This window comes from Phaethon lepturus, unplaced genomic scaffold (assembly GCF_000687285.1).
Source record: "Phaethon lepturus isolate BGI_N335 unplaced genomic scaffold, ASM68728v1 scaffold33483, whole genome shotgun sequence".
In the NCBI taxonomy this organism is placed as follows: Eukaryota; Metazoa; Chordata; class Aves; order Phaethontiformes; family Phaethontidae; genus Phaethon; species Phaethon lepturus.
In genome coordinates this window covers 413-839 of record NW_010528921.1, presented here as the reverse complement: position 1 = coordinate 839, position 427 = coordinate 413, and the positions used below count along the sequence as shown (strand labels likewise).

Below are 427 nucleotides of genomic sequence, written 5' to 3'. Positions count from 1 at the left end.
CCCCCGCAGGGGCTGGGACCTTCTGTCTGGGTGGGGGTGCCCTGGGAGCACCCCCAGAGCTCCCCTGGCCACCGGCACCCCAAGGACTCCACTAGCTCCTTGTGGTTTCCCCAGCACCCCAAAGGAGCCCACCAGCACCTTAGGATGCTCTCAGCAAGGCAAGGATCCCACCACCCACCTCGGGTACCCTCAACACCCTCAGGACCCCATCACCCCCCTACGGATGCCACCAGCACCCTGGGGTGCCTCCACAGCACCCCAGAGGCCCCACCACCACTCAAGGACCCCACCACCCCTCAAGGGTTACCCAGCACCCCAAGGTCCACCTAACACCGACCCAAGCAGCCCAGCAGCACCCCAAGGATCCCACCACCCACCAGGGGTGCCCCCAGCACCCCGGGGCGACCCACCTGTGGTGTGGTGGGCC

General features: G+C 67.9%; 1 protein-coding gene across 1 annotated transcript in view; it reads right to left on the bottom strand.

The window, feature by feature from the left end:
- The window catches only part of PSMC4 (proteasome (prosome, macropain) 26S subunit, ATPase, 4), a gene marked incomplete at its 5' end in the record, with an annotated part of 3,017 nt that overhangs the window by 2,277 nt on the left and 313 nt on the right, over window positions 1-427 (bottom strand). The window contains one exon of the mRNA XM_010283802.1: window positions 411-423. Within this exon, the coding sequence (XP_010282104.1) occupies window positions 411-423 (13 nt within the window). The remainder of the gene's footprint in view (window positions 1-410; window positions 424-427) is intronic.